The following is a 23,378-nucleotide window of genomic DNA, read 5'->3' as shown; positions in this document are numbered from 1 at the left end:
AGCCAATGAAATTTTCCCCAGACTTAGAATCCGCAGCAGAAATGTGGGGAGATTGCCCAATAGGTTCTTTTATTGCTTGTTCTGAAAGCAAGAAGTACCCTGGAGGACTATACACATGTACACGTATTCCACACACCAAAGACACCTGTTACTCCTTTCTTTGAGGCACTTGTTTATCTAAATACATTTAGAAAGGATTGGGGGGAAATCAAACTATTGTTTGCATAAATGCATCTTTGCCAATAGAATATGCTTTTATTGAAACACCTTTATCTTGGATTCTTTCAATATCTTCTTATCAAAACTTTGGAGTTACAGGGTTTTTTTGTTGTTGTTGTTTGTTTGTGTTTTTTTTTTAGAATATATTTATTTATTTGACAGGTGGCGGGGGAGAGAAGGAGAGAGCGTCCATCCATTGGTTTAGTCCCCGAATGGCTACAGTGGCCAGAGCTTAACCCATTGCCACAATGCTGGCCTCTGGAATTATAGGTCTAATTCATTCAAAATTGTGGAAAAATCCCACCTTATGACCCAATTAGTAAAATCAGCAACCAGAGTAGACTTGCATTCTGACAGAACAAATCTGACCTCGGTTTTTCAACTTGAATAAATGTGTTAGGACGTGTGCCTCTGACAACAGCGCCACTGCTGTTCTAAGGCCAGGGTGGGTAAGAAGGTGGTAAGGAAGCCCCAGGTAGACATGTCACGCATGGGCTTCAATCTGCTCACAAGATTTCTGCATGGATGACATAAGATGCTGCTGCCATCAGTACTTCTCACTGATGCTGTCTTTGTTTTGTCCTTACAAGATTCTCAGGAAAAAATGCATTCTTTGGAAATCAGTTAGAGGATGGAAAAGGTGAAGTCACAGACAAAGACTGTCAAAACTGCACCACCTGGGGTCAGTGCCATGGTATGGTGAGTAAAGCCACCTCCTGCAGCGCTGGCATCCCCTATGGGTGCTGTTTCAAGTCCCAGCTGCTCCACTTCCAATCCAGCTTCCTGCTAATGTACCTGGGAGAGCAGTAGAAGATGGCCCAAGTGCTTGGGCCCTTGTCCCCCAAAGTGGGAGGACCCAGAAGAAGCCCCAGGCTCCTGGCTTTGACCTAGCCCAACTCTGGCCATTGTGGCCATTGGAGAATTGAACCAGTGGATGGATGACCTCTCTCTCTCTCTCTCTCTCTCTCTCTCTCTCTCCTTCTTTCTGTGTGTGTGTGTGTCCTTCTTTCTGTGGCTCTGCCATTCAAATAAATAAATCTTAAAAACAAAAAACTTGTTCCACCCCACTTTACAATAGAGATGCTCCTCTACTCATGATGCAGTTGTCCCACAGTAAGCCCATCGTACATTGGAAATATCCTTAATCAAAATACCCTAAATACACCCAACCTGCTGAACACCATAGCTTTGCTATGCACAGCTCACTGTGAAGTCTCAGTTGATTATCTGTGATCACATGACTAACTGAGCTCCCTGCATCATGAAAGAAGGTTGCACCACATATCACTAGTCCAAGAAAAGACCTAAACTCAAAATTTAAAGTACAGTTTCTATTGAGTGCAAATTACTTTGGTACCAGCCGGCGCCGCGGCTCACTAGGCTAATCCTCCGCCTTGCGGCGCCGGCACACTGGGTTCTAGTCCCGGTCGGGGTGCCGGATTCTGTCCCGGTTGCCCCTCTTCCAGTCCAGCTCTCTGCTGTGGCCTGAGAGTGCAGTGGAGGATGGCCCAGGTGCTTGGGCCCTGCACCCCATGGGAGACCAGAAGTACCTGGCTCCTGCCATCGGATCAGCGCGGAGGGTGAACCAATGGCAAAAGGAAGACCTTTCTCTCTCTCTCTGTCTCTCTCACTGTCCACTCTGCCTGTCAAAAAAAATTAGTTTGGTACCATCATAAAGGTGAAAAATCATTAAGCTGAGCCATCATATATTGGGCACCATCTGTATATCTGATTCAGGCCATCCCAACACAGGCTGAATACTGTGGTTCACTTTTGTCAGCTGTATATGTATGTAGGCCAGGGGTAAACTCAAAGCTCTAGGCTGGATTTGTGGTCCTGATTAAAGATGTAGCTACTCCTAGCAAGAGTTCATATTGTCTATTTTTTTTTTTTTTTTTTTTTGGACTGTGGAGGTTTCTATAGGTCTAAGCAGTGTAACTTAGTAAAGTGGGAAAGGCAGCTGAAGAAAGAGAAGGGTGAAGAACTGCCTGGTGCCTGGATCACAGGTATGACCTCAGCATATTGTTTTTTGCAAGCATGAATGTTAGAGATCTAGAAATCAATTATCTTAAACGTAGCTGTACTGCAGTTTGAAAACCTTGAGACAAGAGGCTGTCTACGAACACTGTTCATTGCAACATTGGAATAGCAGAAATGTAGACATAGCATAAATGTTCATTGACAGGAGAGTGTCAACACAGTAGAGTATTACACAGCAGTTAAAATCAATAAGTCATCCCTACACCTACACACATATGCACCTTGAGCTATTACATTGAGTCAAAGGCTGATTTTTAAAATGCTACATATAGAGTATGAAGCATAATTATAGATATCTAAGTATATATTAAAAGTATAAAAACAGGGACAGATGCCTGCCTCCCAACTGCAGATTAGTAGTTACCGGGAAGTGGAGAGAGTGGTGAGAGATGTCAACTGTGTTATGTAACATATTATCTTTTCAAAAGAGCACCTCAGCCTTCCTTGCTATTAAGTAGATTATTGTGTTTTACAAGGAAACAAAGAAGCAGATTTTTAAATATGTGCATTGTGTAACAATCCAATAGGAGAGCAGGCTTTCCAGTTTCCATTCAGGCTTTTGTGGGAGAATTAGCGAAGCCATCTCCATCTTCCACCCACGACTCTGCTCCGGTTCCAACTAGAGAGTCCCAAGAATTCCATCTTACAAAGGGCTGAGATTGGTTAGAGGAGGCAGTACTTACTCCTAAGACTCTGCAAAGTCACCCCTGATTTTTTTTAAATGAAATTTGACAAAGTATGTACATAAAGGCTCCTGTAGAATGGCCTTAATTTGTGCTTAGGAATGCATAATTTTATCAGGATCTCTATAATTAGATATTGTGCAATAGAATAAAAAGCAAAGACTGCTTGTTCCATAGCAACAACAGCCTTAAGTACCTCACTCTCATTGAGATAACGAAGGTTTCCATAGACACACATATCACATGGGATTTTGTTCAATAGACATCCAAGAATAAAAAAAAAAAAATGAAAGTTTCCTCAATGGTTTTCCCCTCTTTTAAGGGTGAGTGGATGTACATGTGTTCTTTTTTTTTAAGTTACCTCCTGGATTTGGGTTCCTTCCCCTCTCTTTGTGTTTCTGGACTGTAAATGTGGATATTGAGGCTTTCGCTGTCCTGTAGAATAACGTCAGTGCTCAAAGTAGTATATGGTGTAAAGCACTTATCTTCCGAAGAGAGAGAAGAGTCTGGATTCCAGTCACTTTCTGCCTAAGGATTGAGGAAAAGTTTGCCGGGAATGTGGTCTAGGCTTCAGAAGAGACCACTGTCTTTCCAGGGCATGGAAAGAGCACAAGCTCCCCGAGGACAGTGACTGGACCCCAGTCATCCTGTGAACCCACGTTTCTCGTCACCACACTCACAGCAGGTGCACAGCAGTTAAGTCCCCGCTGGTGAGTTAATAAGAAAGAGAAAAGCAGCGGCGTTCAGTAACTACTGAGAGCCTGTAAGGTGTACCTCTGCTCCTAGTCCAGAAGCCAGATGCCTGGGAAGCAGGTGGGTCATATAAATGTGCAAGAGTGAGGCTGGCTGGATGTCACACAACAGGAAATGGGGCGCATGGAGCAAACCAAAGTGTGCATGGACGGTCTCAAAGCCTTCAGGCCAAGCTTCATTAAAGGACAAAGTAAACAAAGCAAAACATAATAATTTGCATTTCTGCCAAGGCTACAAGGAATGCTGATTCCAGTATATGGTTTCTTTCCCCAATAAGAGATAGCCAAATCCCAAACAGGTGAAGGATATTGCTACCAAATACAGTTTTAAGCAGGTGCTTAGCAGGGACATTTCTCTTCACTCCACAAAGGAAGAAAGACTTTGGGCTGGGACAGCTTGGGCCAGTCCTGGAAACACTGTTTTCTCTTATAAGCATTGCCATCTCATTGAAGTCCATTTGTAGTGTTCAACTGGAACAGTGTAGAAATGGGGGTGGGGAGAACATCATAGCAGTGTGCACCTTAAGAGAATAGGTCTGTAGAAGCCAAGGCAGCCTGTGTGTACAACTAACCTTCTCGTCATCATTGTTAACACCGGCTGGTCCAAGCTGCCGCCTCCCTGGAGTGGTCTCTCAGAATGTTGTTAAACTGTACCTAGAGGAAGCCTGGTTGGCTGTATTTAAACATTTCTCATGCAACTCCTCTGGGCTGCGGTATTTCTGCTTTGATAACTCTTCCCCCAGGTGTCTCCTGTTGAAACACACAATTTCAGATGTCCATGTGTTGCTCAAGGTGCACCAAGGCTAAATTCTGGGACCTATTTCTATAATTGTACTCACTTCATTACATTTAATAGTGTGGTAGCAATTATTAGGACAAAATCTCTTTCAATTTTATTAGCATTAAGCAAAATTTTTATGTGGCAGTAAGCTAGGTACCTAAGAGAATATGGAAAACATTCGAAGAGGTAAAAAGAGAGACTGGTATGTGGAATCACTGTGAAGCCCATCCATGACTTTGTAGAATCAGAGAAATACTATTGAATTTGCAGAGTATTTTCTTCTTAAAAAACTCAAGAGCCAGTTTGAGGCATTGACTTACCAGCATATGATCCCTAAGAGATAGGGAGAAACAATTATACAGCAAACTCTTCAGTACTCTGTTGGACATCACAGGGAAATATAGCATCATGTAGAATATCACTCATTTGTTTTAACATTTATAGTTTATTTGGAGGCAATTACAGTCACTTTTCTAAATAGAACCAATAAAAATGGGGCAGGCATTTGGTACAGTGGTTAAAGTCACTGCAGAGTATATCAGAGTGCCTGTTTAATTCCTAACTACTCCACTTCCAATCCAGCTTCCTGCAGGTGAGCCTGGGAAAGCAGCAGATGATGTCCCAAGTACTTGGGCCCTGCACCCACGTGAGGGACCTGAATGGAGTTTCCGGCTCCTGAATTTGGCTTGACTCAGTCCTGGCTGTTGTAGGCATTTGGGGGTAAACCAGCAGATGAAAAATGTCTTCCTCTTTTTCTGTTTCTTTGCCTTTCAAATAAAATAAAAATAAACATTTCCTTAAATAAGTAAATTTATTACACAAAATATAAACAAAATTGCCCATTCTCTACTGAAACAAAATAATTGTCTAAGATTCCTAGTGCCATACTAGAGATTATGCATTTTAGAATAATAGTGCAAGAAGCAAGCTACTGGGCAGCATGGATTTAATATCATGTACCCACGGAGGTTAAAGAGTCACTCTCTAACTGTTCTCACTGCATATACAATCACTTTGAGGTCTTTGAATTGTTGCATGTGGCAAGCTGTGCTTCCTTTTTGCTCAATGATGAGTTTTCATGATGACAGAATTAGATGGTTAGGTCTCATGCTCTAGCGGTACAACTTACCTCATCTTTTCCAACCAGATACCAGGAAAGTAACTACAAATGTTCAGGTGTGGGGGGATGAGAAGGCCATGCCAAGATGGCCACTGGCAAGCGAGCATCAGTTACTCAGGAATGGCTTTGAAACCCACCTGGCAACAGAGCCTGCCTGGCAACAGGCTGTGATTGGTTGTGGCATAGACCACCCGTTGACTGAATTGGCTGGTCTTGACTGTATAAGCTGTTGTATTAACTGAAATAAACAAGTCTGGGGGCTGCTTGCCTCAAGCCCACTTTCACCCAACTCCCGGGGTCTGTATGGTGACTCGGCGCCTCTTGCCCCCACCATGCTCCTCCTCTCAGAAAGGAATCCACTGCAACATTGTTGAGAAATCAACTGCAACATTCAGGCACATGTCTTTAGCAATAATTAAAAAGTTCTTTTTAACTCAAAATTCAAAGAGGAGGGACCAGCATTGTGGCATCGCAGGTAAAGCCACCTCCTGTACCGCTGGCATCTCATATGGGTGCCAGTTTGTGTCACCAATGCTGCGCTTCAGATTCAACTTCCTGCTAATGGCTTGGGAAAAGCAATGGAAGATGCCCTAAGTGTTTGGGCCCCTGTCACCCTTGTGGGAAACCCAGATGAAGCTCCTGGCTCCTGGCTTCAGCCTGGCCCAGTGCTCGCTGTTGTAGCCATCCAGGGAGTGAACCAGAGGATAGAAGATATCTCTTTCTGTTTGTCTCTCCCTCTCTCTCTAACTGTGACTTTCTAAATAAATAAATAAATTTTTGTAAAACATTCAAAGAGGAGACAACTTCTCACTGAGAAGAACCAAAGTCATAATAAAGACACAACTGTAATAGGTAACGTAAATAACTATAAACTGAAAACAGATATAGAAAAGCCATGATAATATGCAACTATGAGAAGCTTGCAAGTGTTAAGTACCAATTCCTCCCCACTTAACCTATGGTGGAACCCCTGCTCAGGAATTACCAGGACTGAGTCCAGCCTGGCTCCGACCAGAGCCTCCTCCTGTGCTGCTGTACCGATCCCATGCTGGTCTCAGATCTCTTCTGTGTCCCTTCCTAGGCTGTGCTGTTTTGCTTGCCAGATTGAGCGCTCCAGAGCAGAGCGGATGCCTAATTGCAGAGCACCCTCTGGCTCCCCACTGCCAGTTCTGCAAGAACAACTTGGAGATTTCGGCCACTGCGTTTCTGTGACTCTCCCACTCCGACGTCTATGCTATATGAGAAATCTTTGAAAATGCTGGGGGTCTGAGTCTCCTTCAGGGGAATAAGTTGGAGAAAAAATCCCAGTAAAACTGTATGAGGGTGCTTCAAAAAAGTTCATGGAAAGGGAAATTAAAGGATATATTTATTTCAGTGCAAAAAATTTTTAAACCCATGCGTAGTTTTTTTCATATGAAGCATTTTCCATGCACTTTTTGAAGACCCTCGTAGTTTCTGCTCTGGTTGCCAGAGTTTTGTAAGACCCAGTTGCTTTAGGAAGATGAAGAACAGCTTCCAGAATAAATGTGTCTTCCACTTAGTAAACCATGATTGTTTTCCATATCAAAGTGTGCAACTGTGGTTTCTGTGTAGTGGGAAGAATAAGCCCTGGTCGAGGGCTGGTGTTCTGCTTTTTGCAGCCTTATAACCCATCCCACAGGAGTTGTGATGGCCCCACAGATCTCTCTTATTTTCAGTTTCTTTTTGGTCCCTCGTCTCACTTTAATGCACTATTTCCCCCTTATTACCCATTTACTGTATAATAGAGGTCTATAGCTTGTGAACTCTGAAAGCATATTTTACGTATCTGTAAGACATGTGTCCTGAGAAATAGTTTTTCCTGATTCATATGTATATTTTATACAAAATTTCTTATAAAAGAAATCAGATTTAGTTCTACTTAGAGAAATCACCTTTTCATAGGATTCGGTTACATAACATAGGTGCTGTGCTAGGAGGGTGGTGGCATTTGGACATCCTGCGTGTAACGTAGGCAGCACTGCAATGTATTATCAGCTGTTGGACTCCACAGCCTCATTTGTGAGGAAAGAATTCCTTGGCCATGTTTGTATGCCTGACAGAAATAACTGAGAAACTTCACTCTTTTAAACATAACAAAGATCCCACCCTTAATCCCATAGCCAGGAAGAACACAAGTCCCCAAATCGTGTTTCTCAACCCTGGAAAGGTATTGAGTTTATTGTTTTTTTCCCCCCAAATAACTATTCTCAGTATAGTAGACAGCGTGCAAATCCTAGAAAGAGTTTATTCTACTTTAAACACAAAAAAAAAAAAAAAAAAAAAAAAAAAAAAAAAAAAGTGGGCATTTTCCCTCCAGGATAATTGTTTGTGCGTGAGATTAAATCTACAATTACTGATACCTTATAGATTTATACCATGCCATGCATTATTTGCAAAGAATTTCTTTCATCATTTTTTTCACTGGCCATTCAGAGATACAGTTCGGTGATGAAGATTAGCTATTTTCCCTAGTATGGGGAAAGTATTGAAAAGGCAAAAATTGGCTTTCTCTTTCTCTTTTTCTTTTCTTTCTTTCTTTCCTTTTTCTTTTTTTTTTTCTTTTTTTTTTTTAAGATTTATGTTCTTCTGCCCACCCACAGTTGAAGTAGCCAGGAGCAGAGTAGGATTATTCTCTGCGATATTTCTTTTCTCATGGCTAGGAATGCCTCAGTTTCACCCTCTATCACTGACTTTGTGGGGCTTATAAAAGAGAAAGAAAACCTTCCCAGGAAGAAACTCTGTAGGTCAGAGTGAATCTCCCATCAGAGCATCTCCCAGCACCCCTGCCAGGGTGGAGTGTGAGGCTGCAGGAACAGTGTGTGCAGTGCCCGTGGGGAAGAGGCCCAGCACACAAGCATCTTGCAAACGTGTAAGCCGGGTGAGCAGCGACAGCAGGGCTGGCGTCCTGTGTGGGACGTGAACAAGAAAACTCTGGTGAAATGTTGAGCCCAAAGGGAGAGTGTAGACATTCCTTAGGAGGAGAAACAACCAAGGGGGAAGGGAGTGTTTACTTCTCAGGAAGTTATGAAACCTCCTATGTAAAACACAGCCATATTTTTGTTATTACTTGATTTAACACTCGAGGAACTTCGCCCACGCCAGCTGTGATTCTCAAGCTGCCTTGCTCATTAAAATTCCCCTGTTTGGATTCAGACTCCCTTCTACCACTACTGACTGGTGCCTGGCCTGTTGTCCCTCAGCTTAGTCTCTCTGTAATCGGGAATGTGCCTGTTCAGTGCTCCCAGGAAGTTTCCCTTCTCTTAACAGCACGTTTTATGTCTGTAGAAGCAGAAGTTCACTGTAGAAATTTTGAAAAATTCTGAAAAGTAACAAAGAAAAAATGCATGGCACGATAATTGTGTCACCTGTATATTGTGCCACAGTTAACAGTTTAGTGACGTAAACCTGTTGTATTTTAAGCATTCAGATTAACCCTGCAGATACCAAGAGCTGCAAGAAGACACCTAAGGCAGATGGACTGACGTGTCCAGAGGCTGTCCTTGAGAGTGGCGGCCTCAGTGCCCTGGCCCGGTGCCTGGCATGCAGGGGCTGCCCAGCGTGTGGGGCGTGCACAACCTGGGTTTTCAGCTCAGGGGAATTTCAGCATCCTAGAATGGGCCTAGGAAAGAGGAAATGGGTCGGGACTGTTCTCGAACAGAAGCTACCGAGTAGATTTCTCAATTATGACCTCCTTCTGGAAATGTCAGGAACGTGTTCCTAAGATGCCTGGGGACCTGAGGCTCCAAGGAAAGGCTTTTCCAGACACTGCTCCGAGGCTACGTTTCCTTAAAGTCCTGTACTATAACGTGACGCCCTTGGTAGAAATGGCCCACTTGGGAAAGCTGACCCCCAGCACAGGTTCTTGGCAAGAGGTCATTATCGCCAAGGCCAGGGCCACACTCTCCACCTTCAGTACCTGATCCCAGTGGGGTGTGATCTGAAGGAGGACCGTGCAGAAGGCAGGGGTGCTGGGTACCCAGGTCCTTATAACCCACCAGCGCCTGTTCAGGGCCCAAGCGTCCCTGCACGGAGCAGCGCCCCTAAACAGATTACAGAACTACCATCCGTGAATCCCCAAACAGTTTTCTGTCATTTAATTAGAAAATTCATCTTGTTTTGCCTCCAGGCCCTGTAGCCTTATTGCATTTGCACATATTTCAAAATGTTTCAAGTACTGACCAGATAACATTAATGAATATATTAGATAGGCAAACGCTTTTAAACAGAAAATAATAAACCTCCTTGTGTGTATATATAAAAAAATGTTAATTCCGTCTGGAGCCAAACAGGTAATTTCCCTTCAGCATTTTTTCAGGCAGCTAAGACAGGTTGGCCTAGGAGCGCAGTCAGGCTGTCTGCAGACTCGGGCTTGACTTGCATTCCAGGGTCAGATTTTCTCCAGAAACAGACAGCGAGATGATCTGATTGGCTCGGGTCCAGAGCATGCTCACAAGGGCTTCTTTGATGAAAGGGTTCTTGGTAAGTACTGTACCAAAAGCAGCCTGCCACCCTCCTTTCAAAGATACCCATTTAGAGTAATTCCCAGAAAGGGGTGGGGGGGAACCAGCGAGAAAAGGAGAGGGAGGGGAGGAGAGGGAGAAGGAGCTGAACGCCAGGATTACCGCAAGAATAATTACGCTCCCTGCCATAGGGAAGGGGGGAAAGTTGGTCCTGGTAAACTGCTGGGGGTTGGACTAGCTGGTTGGCAACTCCGCAAGAACATCAGGAATGTGCAATTAAGCTCATTAGAACATCATCATTATGCTTATCAATCTTTTTCCAGAGGGGTGGGGTGGAGCAGTGTGTTACAGCATGACTGCATCTGCAGATAAAGATCCGGGCTACCTCGGTGCTGCTGTCTGCAGACGAGACCGGCTGTTGAGCTCCACGCGGCGTTTGCAGTTAGGCAGGCTGGCTCTGCCGAACACTGGAGTCGTGCCTGGACTCTGGGGGAGGCATCCAGGAGGAGGCTGGCTCCTCTCAGCAGGCCTGCTTCCTTTTGGCCTGATCTCCACCAGGAAAGCACGCCTTTATTAAGCATCTACTATATACCTGGCACGGGGAAATTCAGATTGCTATATAAGACGTCAGCCCTGCCCTTAGCTTACTTGGGGAGGTAAGGAGCCATTAGCTGACTTGGGGAGGTGAGACCTGGCCATTGGTTCATTCTGGCAGTGTGTGCTTCTTGAGAGGCAGCCAAGAGCAGGGCACCCCATAGGTGCTGTGGGTGCAAAGGTGACCCCACTCTCACCACGTAGCCCGGAGCATATCTGTCAGCGCAACTTCATTGCTACAAAATTGCTGCGTGATGAGTGCTGGGAAGGAGGAGGTCAAGATGCCCCGGGAGCCTCGGTGGGAGTGGCTGCCCCAGGCCCAGGCGCCGTTTCCAGCTCACACCCAGAGGGGAAGCACTGTCTCTCTCCCTTTTGCTTTCCCTTTTACACTCCCTTTGTTCTGTGATTGCTTATGACATTTTTAATATGAAAATAGTCTTGTGTTTCTTGTTGAAAATTAGTCACATACAGAAAAGCATAAAAAGAAAATAAAAATCATGTGTAATCTGGCCACCCAGAGATACCAACCCTAACATGTAGATGCATTTTCTTCTACTCTTTTGTTTTTGCTTCTTATGAAATCATAGAAATAGAATTATTGTTTACTTGTTCCACTGGGCATAATGCAAACATTTTCCATATCATTAAATGTGCTTCAACCTGTGGTTGAGAATGTACAGTTGAATAAATCTTTTGCTGGACATCCATTTACTTAGTTTTTTTTTTCACCATTATAAAAAATACTGCCCTGAGCATCTTGCTACAGAAAAATTATCACTAATTTCACATCCCTACAGTTATTTGCAAATAGCATTTTTGCAAAAACCACCTGAAAAATAAAGGAAGGTCATATGACACAAAGCAGAGGATAACTGTGGGGCCCACTTGGGCCGAATCCATCTGAAAAGCAGAGGGCTCCTTGGGGATTAGGAAGGCTCATCGAGAGGCAGGCCTTGAACGGGGTGGTTCAGTCTTTGACCTCCTGTTTCTGTGGATTGCCTCAGAGCCCCCAGCTTGCACTTTCTTCTGAACATCTGTAGAGAATGACCTCTTACTGTCTGCCAGCACAGTGCTGGCCGTCTCCATCACCCACGCACGTGTAGCCTGCATCTCGAGCTCTGGTTCAGTGATCTGCAGAGCTGCAGGCTGCAGAGACAGATTTCTGGACCCCACCTCAGAACCCATGGGGCAGAGTCCAGCTGTGTGTATTTTTGAAACATACCCCAAGGTGAGTCCAGGGGTGCAGGATGAAGCACTGGCTGCAGCCGCAGTGCTGGGTACGAAGGGATCAAGGGCAAGGGCAGAGAGGTGTGGCTCGGACCCTGGCCTGCCATTCCCCACTGTGGGGCCTTCACAAATTGCTGCTTATTGAGGCTGACTCCTTGTCCACAGAAGGAAAATAAGGAACGAAAGAGCCTCCAGGAGTGTGAGGGTGAATGAGGCACTTAGCCTGCCGTGGCCAGTTCTCGCTGAAATGTTCTTGGTGGTGTTATCGTTCTTCCCTATCATTTCTCTCCCCTTTTTATTTTATTTTTTTAAGATCTATTTTATTTATTTGAAAGTTACAGAGAGAGGTAGAGACAGAGAGAGAGGTCTTCCATCCACTGGTTCACTCCCCAGATGGCCACAACAGCCGGAGCTGTGCCTATCCAAAGCCAGGAGCCAGGAGCTTTCTCCGGGTCTTCCATGTGGGTGCAGGGGCCCAAAGACTTGCCATCTTCTACTGCTTTCCCAGGCCATAGCAGAGAGCTGGATTGGAAGAGGAGTAGCTGGGACTAGAACCAGCCCACATATGGGATGCCAGAGCTTCAGGCCAGAGCTTTAACCCACTGCACCACAGCGTCGGTTCCTCTCTCCCCTTTTTAAAAGGGTTTGTTTATTTTTATTTGTAAGGCACAGTTACAGAGAGAGAGGGAGAGAGATCTTCCACCTGCTGGTTTACTCCCCAAATGGCCTCACAGCCAGGGCTGGGCTAGGATGAAACCAGGAGCCTGGAGCTCTTTCTGGGTCTCCCACTGTGGATGCAGGGGCCCAACCATCCCAACCTCTTCTTCTTTCCCAAGAACAGCAGCAGGGAGCTGGATCAGAAGTGGAGTAGCTGGGACTCGAACCAGCGCCCATAATGGATGCTGATATTGCATGCAGTGGCTTAACCCACTATGCCACAACACTGACCCCTCATTCCCCTTTAAACCATGAGCATCATGGAGGCAGCTCCCTAGACTTTTTATGCCCCATGAGAGCCTGTTTTGTAAAAGTGGCCTCCTAGCCTTCCTCCCTGTCCCTTTTTAGGCCTTCCCACTTCCCAGGCCTGCCACTCCCAGCAGGGAGCTGCTGGGTGGCATCTGATTGGTAGAAATGCATCCTTGGTTGGGAGCCAGGTGAAGCCTAGGTGGAGGGGCAGAGAAGCCTGAGGCGTGCTGATGTGGGGAGGTGTGACTGGAGAAACCCCAGGCCCTGCAACCTGCCCTCTCATTCCTGGTTTGATCAAGGTAGTGTAAAAACGGACCCCAAAGGTCTTCGCCTGGAAAACTGGGTCTTAGGTTTCACTTATTAGCAGCGGTTAGAGCCAAATGCTCATTGCTCTCAAACTGTGTGGGTGGATCAGTTTCCTCCCAGTGTTGATATTGTGTTTGGAGCTGCTAATAAACTTAATAAAATCCATTTCTTATTTTCCCGAGTGTGCTAAGTCCGTTCACATGCACGGCGACATACAGTGACACTGTGTTGCTAAGTGTTTTTGTTGGAAACAAGACACTTCTCAGACTTTTCTTGAGCCTCCCACTTGAAATGAGCAATTTGAATTCAGGGAACCCTCCCAGTCAACCAGAACACCTACACAAAGAATTATGGAAGAATTGTGTTTTATTGGTTCAGGAAACATATTCAAAGTAACTTCACGCTTCCCTGCCCTCCTCTTCCCCATTCACAGGAGATCCCACCTGTCCTTGTCCCACTCCCTAGCCCAAGTCTCCCATTGCCACCAACAGCCCTAAGTCCTCACAGCTCCAGCAATCCAAGTCTGCCTGGAACCAGAAGACATGGGGTGCATTTCAGGGTATAACCAACCCCAGGTCTTCTCAGAGCACTTGTGATTGAACATAGCCATAATAGAAGCTAACAAAATCGCCTTTGTGAGGCAGGCACTGTGGCACGGTGGTTAAGCCGCCACTAGGAGGCCCACATCCTGTATCAGAGTGCCTGGGATCAAGTCCTGCCTCCACTTCTGATCCAGCTGCCTGCCACAGCACCTGAAAGGCAGCAAGTGATGGTCTAAGTACTTGGGTTCCTGTCACCCACATGGAAGTCCTGGATGGAGTTTTTGGCTCCTGGCTTTAGCCTGGTGCAGCCTCAGTTGATGTGGGCATTTGAGGCTGAACCAGCAGATAGAGATCTGTCTTCTCTCTTTCTGTCTCTGTGCCTTTCAAATAAATAAAATTTGTAATGCACATCTGAGAAGTGACAGGGCGGCTTGGGTTGCAGAGAATAGCATGGGCAATACTGAAGGCATTTCAGCCTGATTGTACAGAGCCAGAAATGAAGAGATGGGCTGGTGAAGATGTGAGCAGGGGGAGATGCAGGAACGTGGGAGGTGGAAGTAGAAGTCTCACCGTTTTGAACTATCCTTGGTTTGTTCTAGAGTGTTTTTGTTTCGTTTTGTTTTGCCAGGCAGAGTGGACAGTGACAGAGAGAGACAGAGAAAGGTCTTCCTTTGCCGTTGGTTCATCCTCCAATGGCTGTCGCGGCTGGTGCACCGCACTGATCCAAAGGCAGGAGCCAGGTGCTTCTCCTGGTCTCCCATGGGGTGCAGGGCCCAAGGACATGGGCCATCCTCCACTGCCTTCCCGGGCCATAGCAGAGAGCTGGCCTGGAAGAGGGGCAACCGGGACAGAATCTGGCGCCCCGACTGGGACTAGAACCCGGTGTGCCGGCGCCACTAGGCGGAGGATTAGCCCAGTGAGCCGTGGCGCCGGCCTGTTCTAGAGTTTTAAAACCTGGTGCTGAGACTCATCACAATGCCTTATATTTGTGACATGTTGATTATAGGTAGGGATGTGTGTGTGTGTGTGGGAGTGGGAACAGAGATGAGATTTTATTTTAAGAAAAACCAAGAAATTGGAAACAATCCAGATGTTTGTTGATCTATTCACATTTGATTTCAGAATACAGAAACAGGACATAAAACCCTTCCTGTCAGCCCTGTACTATTTTGGTGATAATTGAACCAATTACACATGTAAGCATCAAAGTTTTTCATTTTTAAGGTAAGAAGAAATGAAAGTCAACCTCTCACTTAGGCTTTTGCATACCATGACTGTAGGCCTTCAAAGAGCCTGCTGCTTTTAACAAAGTGATTGCGAGCTCTTTGCTCTTGTGTGAGTTGAAAAATTCGTAACTTACAATGCCTGCCTGTGTTTGCTAAAGTGATCACCCCTAGACTGAGTGACTTATCTCCCGGTACAATCAGCATGGCCCTCTTAGAAAGAGCTGTCTTAAAAACACAGATCTACCGGGAAGATTTGTTTTAATTTCTGTCTAACAGCTTTAGGATTACCCCTCAAGCTCGGATCGTCAGGCTTCTGTACAAACAAGGAGTTTACACAAAACTCCCATTATACTGGCTGCTCAAGGAGGGGGGAGCCTTGTTTGGTTGATTGAGTTATGATTGTATAGGGAACAAATAAAAGCTTTCTTTCCTTAAACATAGCTGTTATGTCTTACTCCCACTAATAATGCCACATTTTCTTTTAAAAAAATATTTACTCAGCCTGACGTTATTCTCAATGTCAGTGCAATGTGTTCCCTCTAGGTTGAAATCCAGTTTTAATCCTATAAGCTAGAAAAATAAGTTCGATATTCCACAATTGAGGTTGGAAACTTGATTCTGTTGCTGTGTTTATTACTAGCATTTGGTCTCTCTTTTTGTTTTTCCCTTCCTTTCTCCCTCTCTCTCGATGGACATGTAGGAGTAGATGTGTATATATGCCTGACTATACATGTGCAATCATTTTGCTGTTATGAGAACCTTTCTTCATTTTCTGAGTACCCACTTGGAGATCTCAATAAGCCCTTTTACACTGAACTGATGTCCTGTGTCCCACCTGGACACCGGGATGCTTTCTCTGCCTTCCTAGAGCTGTTTCTGGACAGTTGGTGCACTGGAGTTATTACACTTTTATTTACGAGATTTTATTTGAGGTCTCCCTTAAATAACATGGATTAGACAGTTTGGGTGCTGGGCAAGTGTGCATTTCAGTGGCGGGGAAGCCACGCCCTGTTTTCTGAATGCCCCAGGCCTCGTTTCTCATGGCTTCCAGGGCAGCAGCCACCTTCTTTGCAGGTAGCACCCTGTTCAGATGCACCTCTACAGCTGCAAGGTATGAAGGGTGGGGGCCAAAGAACAGACAAGTGAAACCAGAGGCGAAACTGGGCAACGCTAGGCTGCTGAGTGTCTCTCTGTATACAGCAAGGCGGAGAGAAGTTCCTACAGCTTGGAGTAGGAGTCTTGTTACGGCTTCCTTGGCCTCCTGGTAGGAATCGAGTGCTTTTTGAGTTTGTAAAATCCATCTTTAGATTAGGTTCTGCAAGCCCATCTGGGCAGGAGATGTGAATTAAGATATCATAACTTCTGCAGGACTAATTTTAATCAGCTAAATTGGCATTTAAAAAGGACTACAGGTCACTGTAATTATGCAGGGGACGTGAAGTCATTAGCTCCAGTGTTCCAGTTTCTCATTAATAGCTACCCGCAAGAGTGTGGTTGAATATGAGGCTCTCACAGTTGCCTGAAAATGAACATTTTCATTTGGAAATGTGGCTTAGTTTCCCTCCAAGCTGCTTCCAAAATTGATTTAAGAGCTGAGCCTAGAGAGCAGTTCCCTTAGGTTTTAGGGCCATGCCGTCCTCACACGTGTAATGGATGAAGACATTTAAATCTCACTGATCCAGCTAGCCCTACCAAGAGATCTGGGGCAAGGCCAGTTTTAAAAACCACTAACAATGAGTCACAGCCAGAGGATGCTTTTTTTGCATACCCTTAACACCTCCTGCCTTTAGGCACCAAAAACTCTGGATGGAGACAGCCCCTGCCCCTTGGCACCAGACTCAGAAACCCATTAGCGGTGCCACTCGGGTGAATAGAGAATGACTGACTGAGCACGTGGCCTCTTGGTAGACTTAAAATACATCACTGGCCTTTGTTAGGGGCCTCCTGTCCAGGCATAATTTCACATGCCCCGTCTGTGCAGAGGTGATGGGGCTGAGTTGAGTTCTTGCTTCCATTTCTGCCTGTTTGTACTAGGAGCTTGTTGCCCTGCTTTGTAGCTCAGAGAAGTGAATTTAACGGCCTGGTGGCAGTTAGGACACTGCCACACTGAGTTGTAAGACTTTACAGCCCTGTGTGGGTTTGTTTTTTTTTTTTTTAGTTGCATGCATTGTATTGTTATAATTTCTCTTTAGTTAGAGCCTATTTTTATGCTTGAACCTCATCTCATTATAGCTCTGAGGCATTGTTTTATTAAAATATGCTACAAAGTCATTGACTTTCTGCCCTTGACCTCCAGATTCACCTTTTTTTTTTAAATTTATTTATTTATTTGAAAAAGTTACACGGAGAGAGGAGAGGCAGAGAGAGAGAGGTCTTCCATTGCTGGCTCGCTCCCCAATTGGCTACAATGGCCGGAGCTGCATCCATCTGAAGCCAGGAGCCAGGAGCTTCTTCCTGGTCTCCCATGCAGGTGCAGGGACCCAAGGACTTGGGCCATCTTCTACTGCTTTCCCAGGCCATAGCAGAGAGCTGGATTGGAAGTGAAGCAGCCAGGTCTTGAACTGGCGCCCATATGAGATGCCGGTACTGCAGGCAGTGGTTTTACCCACTATGCCACATCACCGGTCCCTGCAGATTCACCCTTTCATTGTGTACCTTCATACAACCCCAAGAAAACATGAGAGACCGAGTACCAATCAGATACTAATGCATTGGCCTTTGCAACCATCCCCTAATCTCAATAGGTTTATCCATTTGATTCATACCACGGCACCCTTTCCCCAAAACAGTATGCCAAGAATGAGTATGATTTCCAGAACGGAAAATTAGAAGAATAGGAGGAAAGATTTTAAATCATTCTGATTATCATTGCCAGCAACAGTGTCTCCAGGCTCCCTGGGAATGATTTAAAGGCTCCTGGTGGACTCGTGACCAACCTACGGCACTGGAGTTGCCTGCTTCCATGGATATGGCACCCTCTGGAACTCTTAGTAAGGCTCAGGGCCTGGTGTCTTCTGTGCCAGCAATTCTTGGATGTGGTTTGCATGCCTTCCATCAGTAACCCGCTACTTAATCCCAATCAGTGTGCGTGGGACTCACTGGCAGGTCATTGGAACCAGCTCCAGGCAATTCTTGATTGTCTGTGGGATTGGAGAAGCCTCCTGGCTTAGTTAACCCAAAACAGTGAATCATGAGAGAGTCACATTTTGATAATTATCCTTAGTTTTGTTTTTACAAAAGCACTTTGCTTCCCTAGTTATACTTTGCTCGCACTAAGCTTGATGTTTAAATTATTTTTAATTTTTATAACTTATCTAGTAATGCACTGAAAAATTAGAAATATAGGAAATTGGGAAGAAAGTTAAGATCACTTGTACTCACACTAAAAATAGTCCTTTTGCTGAATATATGTCTAGGCTTTTTTTTCTCTGGATACAAACATATATACGTATATTTTTAAATTAATTTGAGGTTTTTTCATTTTATTAAATATTGTGTTTATTGTCCCACATCAGTTGATTCATCTCAACATCATAATTTTTGTTGGCTGATGGTACTCATTGTGAATGCAACACAGTTTGTTTATATAAATTGATGAATATTTTTTTATTTCAAAATTATAATTATTAACAGTATCAAAACGTACACTCTTATGCAAACGTGTGCATGTGTGATGCCCTTAGACTTAGTGACTAATGGTGGCATTTCTGGATCATTTCAAATTTTCATAATGATACCAAACTGCATTCCTGAAAAGTTGCATGAACCCACATTCCTCTGACAGTGCTTACCCCATGTCCTTCCTGGGTGTAATAATTTCCTTTCATCTCTGCTAACCTCACAGGTGAGGAGGAAATAGCACCCCATTATTTTACCTTTTTCTTTGTGGGCTAGTTGAGGTTAAGCATACTAAAATATTTACCAGTTTTGTTTCTGCTTTGTAAATGAGCCATTCATGCCTTTATCAACTCCCTCCAGTGTATCTTTGCCCTTGTAAGTGTTACATTTGTTCAATTTATTGAAAATGTTCACTGAGCACCTGTTATGTGCTAAGTACTGCTTGGTGCTGGGGAGACAGTTCCTGCCCTCGGCACAGTGGGGGAAATAGTTGTTAATCTCAGAATCATGCTTCGGAGAGTAACTGTTGTGAAGGGGAGCCTCCTAGCTTGCGGCAGCAGAGCTGGATGAGTGGCACATGATTCGCAGACTTCAGCAGGCAGGTCCACGTCTCACGGGGGATTTGTTAAAGCAGAGCAGAGTTTCATGTCCAGTAAATCTTGGTGGGGCCTGGAAATGTCTCCGTGTGGTGCTGATGGTGCTGGTCCAGAGACCGCACCTGGGGAATCTCTGACCAGCGCAGGTTTATGGAGTGATGCTCATGCAGAGGTGAAGGTATTACCCGGATGTTGTTACCATAGAAAAGAGTTTGTGCAAGAGCCCTGTGGCAGGAGACAGTGTGCAGAGGGCGAGAGGCAGAGCTAGACTAGCATGTATGGAGGAGCAAGAGAAGGGAGAGAGTGGTATGAGGCCAGGGCAGACCTGTAGACGCAGTCAGGGACATGTGAAGGAATGCTAAGGCATTTTGACAAGGTTAGACATGAAAGGAGACCTGAGGCAGCAAAGAAGGTCTTCTGTAGAGAGAAACAAAAATCAAAGCTAAAATGGACTGTTGGGGGTGGGTATTGTGGCACAGCATTTACAATACCACTTGAGTGCCTGGGTCCAAGTCCCCTCTGTGTACAACTCCAGCTTCCTGCTAATGTGCACCTTGAGAGGCAGCAGGTGATGGCTCAAGTCCTTGGGTCCTTGCCAGCCATGTGGGAGACCCGAGTGGAGTTCCAGGCTCCTGGCTTCAGCCTGGCCCAGCCCCAGCTACTGTGGGCATTTTTAAATGGACTGCTATATAAATAGTGTACATACAAAGGTACTTCCAGAAGTTCAGAGAAGATGGAATTAAAGAATAGTGTGCTTTTCCATGAACTTTTTGAAGACCCCTCTTAATGAAAAGCTCAACAGGTGCATGCACCCAGTACTTTCAAAACAAAAATAATTACTACAAAGTTACTTTAAAATATTTGTTTATTAACCTTACTAGCATTCATTAAGAGCTTGTTTATAAACTTAGCTCCAAATTTAATTTTAGTTGTAGCTGTTACAGAGAGGCTGTTTCTCCAAGCAGTTGGTGTCCGATTCTCACCTGCTGGGTGCTCCGGGCAGACTCACCTGAAGAGGACTCCTTTGCATTCAAATTAGCACTCAATAGAAATCAGGAAACAGATTCCATTGCAAGGGAGAAATGTTAATACACTTCAAAGAGGAGAAGAAAATATTTGCTTCAGACCATCAAAAATTACTGTAGTCACTAGAACTAAAATCTGCCATTTGATGCTTCCCTTTTCCCTAAGGAAAAGAGGAGGTGACAGCTTTTAGCAAACACGCTGGAAAACATGCATCCTGCCTTGTAAACCTTTTTGTTAGGTAACTGAGCGGAAAGAACTTAATATAGCTTAAGTATTCTAAGTATTCATACATACTTTAGGAAGCTCTGAGACTGGTTTGGTGACAGGTAAATTGGATGAGATAGAAGTCAAGGATTTCATTCTTTGAAGACGTAAATGGAAAAATCAAATAAGACAAGATCCATCCAGTTGAGGTTCAGTGAGAAATCTGTAACACCGTTGGATTCAGATGTTAGTTCTTTAAATCTCACTACATATACATTGCATATTTTTCAAAGCAGAGATTAAATGCTATTAATTTCTTAGTGATAGAAGTTTTTATTCTTTAGTAAGGAAGTGATTTCCTTCAGCTTCCCTGTCTGTGGCTTAAACCTGATTTTTGATCCATGTTGGAAGAAGAATAGTAATAGTAGCAAGTATTTATTGAGCATGTTACCATGTGCCAGACACTACACCAAGCTCTTTGTTGTTTTTTTTTTTTTTAAAGAGTTACACAAAGAGAGGAGAGACAGAGGAAGAAGGAGAGGCTCAGAGAGAGAGAGACAGAGAGAGAGGTCTTCCATCCACTGTTTCCTTCCCCAATTGGCCACAACAGCCAGAACTGCACCAATCCAAAGCCAGGAGCCAGGAGCTTTCTCCAGATTTCTCACGCAGGTACAGGGGCCCAAGGACTCGGGCCATCTTCCGCTGTTTTCCCAGGCCATAGCAGAGAGTTGGATCAGAAGTGGTGCAGCCGGGTCTTGAACTGGCGCCCATATGGAATGCTGGCACTGCAGGCAGTGACTTTACCCTCTACGCCACAGCACCAGGTCCTCAAGCTCTTTATATGTGTGTTACCTCATATGAGTTCTCACAGCCACCTCTGAGTACATGCTTGCATCATCTCCTATTACAGATGATAAAACCAAGGCCCAACCACTGGACTAGTAAATGGGGTTGCTGGGATTCAAATCCAAGTGGGCTGACCTCAGAGTCCATCCCCTCGACCACTGAGCTATTTTGCTTCCCCAGGGTCCCTTCTTTACCTGGGAGGCAGCAAGCCCTACTTGCAGACTTAGTTCCTAAAAGGAAGCACATGCCTAGTTAGGGCTGAATATGAAGCAAAGTCTGTCAGATTAAAAGTGCAAGTAGAGAACCCATTCCGGTGTATTGCACACCACGGATTTGTCCTTGTCCTGTAAGCAGGGAGGCATCGATGAGTAACGAGTGTATGATGCCTGCTGAAGCAAGGGGAGGAAACCCACTCTAATGGGAAATACACGTGCTTGAGAGTTGTTCAACTAAAGAGGCTTGTCTGCCAGGGTGCCTGCCTTCCTGCCATCCCCCCCTCCCACCCCTCCTCCTTCCCTCCTTCCTGTTTGTCTGTATTATCTCAGTCTTCTTAGTTATAATGAAAAAAAAATTACAATCTTAAGACTATCTGAAGATCACTGAAAAATTTAACCAACTTTTTTTTAAAAAAAGATTTATTTATTTGAAAGGCAGAAAGAGAGAGAGATATCTTCCATCCTCTAGTTCACTCCCTAAATGTCCACAGCGGCTGGGGCCAAGCCAGGCCAAAATCAAAAGCCCACACCTCCATCTGTGTCTCCCACGTGGGTGGCAGGAACTCGGCACTTGGCCTGTCAGCCGCTGCCTTCCCAGGCACATAGACAGGAAGCTGGATCGGAAGTGCCGAGTAGCCAGGACCTTAACTACGCTGGGATGGAAGTATCCCAAGTGGTCACTTAACCCACGGGGCCACAAAGCCCACCCCCAACACGAACTTCATCTCAGGCACCACGAGATGGTGGAGAAGCCCTGAGTACTCTGTGTGCCCGTGTCCTCGGGCACCCTGCAGGGGCTGACTTGCAGTAGCTGTGTGAGTAGCTTGGTTTTCTTGAGTGTCTCCAGCAAAGAAGTAAACAGAGCAGCTACAAAGAGCCTGGTAGAATGCAGGTGTGGTGTTGCTGGGGGCCTGCCCTCCCCAGAATCTCAGGTAAACAGCCTCAGGGAGGTGGGGAGACCCTGTCAGGGATGCCTGACCCCTCCCACTTCCCCTTGTGTCCCCATCCCTGTCCTGGGATTTCTGTGCCCAGCTTCCTCCTCTGGGCCAACGACATGTGACAGTGACCACCAAGAAGAAGCCAGGCTTCCCTGGGCTCGTCTCTGTCCCCAGCCCACATCTTATATGTCCTGTTTCGGCCTGCAGTGGCTTGCAGCTCCTGGCATGTATCTGAAAAGAGAATGAATGAAGCAATTTACATAATTAAAAAATTTCTTGATGAAGGTGAGGGTCATTGTTGTGGCAGAGTGGAACGATTTGGATGCTCTCTGAGACACAGGCCAGGGGCCAGTAGCTGTGCCCCCTGGGAAGGGTCATCAGTGTTCCACAGTGTCTTTCTGTAGAGGCTGAGAAAAGCAAGGCAAAGCAGTGGGGAGGGCCGGGGCCCCCGGGGTACCCTGTCGGTTCTGCTGCAGGCATGATGTCAAGCTCAAAGGCCAAAGTGGTGTTCACAAGGGCTTTTCCTGCCATGTGACACTGGCACCAATCCATGCTCTCGCTGCTCTGCAGTACTTGGACAGGTGTGGGCCACGCTCCAGGGTCTCACCTCTCTCTTACCTTCCTGATGGACCACTGCAGAGCTGAGGACCCAGCCGGGGGGAGCAGGTGGGAATCTGGACAAGGATCCATCCAGATCAGAGGTGGTGTACTTGTTTGCTCTGGAAACTAAGTGGTCACCACAGGTGAGCAGAATGTGCCAGAAGATGGTGAGCGAAACTAGGCTCTGCCCTGTTCGAGAGGCTTCCCAGAATCCATCCCACTGTGGCCATCGGGGAAAGTGGGCCTGCTGGTGTGAGACCTGGGTTTTCCAGAATGACTGTGTTCTGTGTTACAGATCTCCCCACTGGCGGTGTTGACAAGAAATGTTTTATAAAAATAAAAAACCGAGCAGGCCAAACCAACGTATCTATAGGCAGAATCTAGCCACGGGCTTCCAC

General features: G+C 45.4%; 1 protein-coding gene across 9 annotated transcripts in view; it reads left to right on the top strand.

Moving 5' to 3' along the window:
* The window catches only part of VTI1A (vesicle transport through interaction with t-SNAREs 1A), a 375,822-nt gene that overhangs the window by 310,129 nt on the left and 42,315 nt on the right, over nt 1-23,378 (top strand). For 2 of the 9 annotated variants that reach the window (XM_051823644.2, XM_051823643.2), the window contains one exon: nt 2,143-2,225. The exons of 6 other annotated variants lie outside the window; for them this stretch is intronic. In XM_051823644.2, coding sequence (XP_051679604.1) covers nt 2,143-2,225 — 83 coding nt within the window. Of the gene's footprint in view, nt 1-2,132; nt 2,226-23,378 lie in introns of all 9 variants that reach the window. One more of the 9 variants, XR_011382257.1, reaches the window with a different exon arrangement.

This window comes from Oryctolagus cuniculus, chromosome 15, assembly GCF_964237555.1.
Source record: "Oryctolagus cuniculus chromosome 15, mOryCun1.1, whole genome shotgun sequence".
In the NCBI taxonomy this organism is placed as follows: domain Eukaryota; kingdom Metazoa; phylum Chordata; class Mammalia; order Lagomorpha; family Leporidae; genus Oryctolagus; species Oryctolagus cuniculus.
The sequence above is the reverse complement of the archived record's forward strand: the minus strand, read 5'-3'. Positions and strand labels throughout refer to the sequence as shown.